The sequence below is a fragment of the Seriola lalandi genome, unplaced genomic scaffold, assembly GCF_002814215.2.
Source record: "Seriola lalandi dorsalis isolate HSWRI2012SDOR001 ecotype SW California unplaced genomic scaffold, Sedor1 jcf7180002054973, whole genome shotgun sequence".
NCBI lineage: Eukaryota > Metazoa > Chordata > Actinopteri > Carangiformes > Carangidae > Seriola > Seriola lalandi.
In genome coordinates, this window is record NW_019525523.1 from 142,490 (window position 1) to 143,106 (window position 617).

General features: G+C 43.3%; 1 protein-coding gene across 1 annotated transcript in view; it reads right to left on the reverse strand.

Annotated features, from left to right (window-relative positions):
- Positions 1 to 617, reverse strand: part of LOC111646584 (protocadherin gamma-A4-like) — a 5,072-nt gene that overhangs the window by 3,491 nt on the left and 964 nt on the right. The window contains exon 2 of the mRNA XM_087171016.1: positions 11 to 612. Within this exon, the coding sequence (XP_087027142.1) occupies positions 11 to 612 (602 nt within the window). The remainder of the gene's footprint in view (positions 1 to 10; positions 613 to 617) is intronic.

Sequence of the window (617 nt, forward strand, 5' to 3'; positions counted from 1 at the left end):
GGACAGTGACATGTATGGCTACAGTACCTGATCTCTGAGGAGAGCCACCATCAAATGCAGTTAGCAAGAGCATGCTCTCTTTTTTGTCTTCTCTGTCTAACTCTTTCTCTAAGATTAATTCACAATATTTTCTTCCACCTGCTTTTCTGTTTACATCCAATTTGAAGTGATCATTCTGCTGAAGTGAGTAGCCCTGAACAGCATTTTCTCCGATGTCTGCATCATGCGCCTCTCCAAGAAGGAACCGCGAGCCCTTGCCTGCCATTTCATGTATTTCAATCTTAAAATAATCTTCTTTAAACTGTGGTGAATTATCATTAATATCCTGAACACGGATACTAATACGGTGCAGTTCTAATGGATTTTCCAGAACGAGTTCCTGTTTTAGAACACACGATGCCTTTCTGGCACAAAGCCCTTCTCTGTCAATCCTTTCTTGAACAATCAAGTCTCCGGTGTTGAGATTGACACCACAGTACTGAACGTTGTTGTCCTCTGTATCGACACGGGCCTTGCGAGCGGACAGTCTGCCCAAATCTAGTCCCAGATCTTTAGCGATATTTCCAATCACAGATCCACGTTTCATCTCCTCCAGAACAGAGTAGCTCACATCTCCA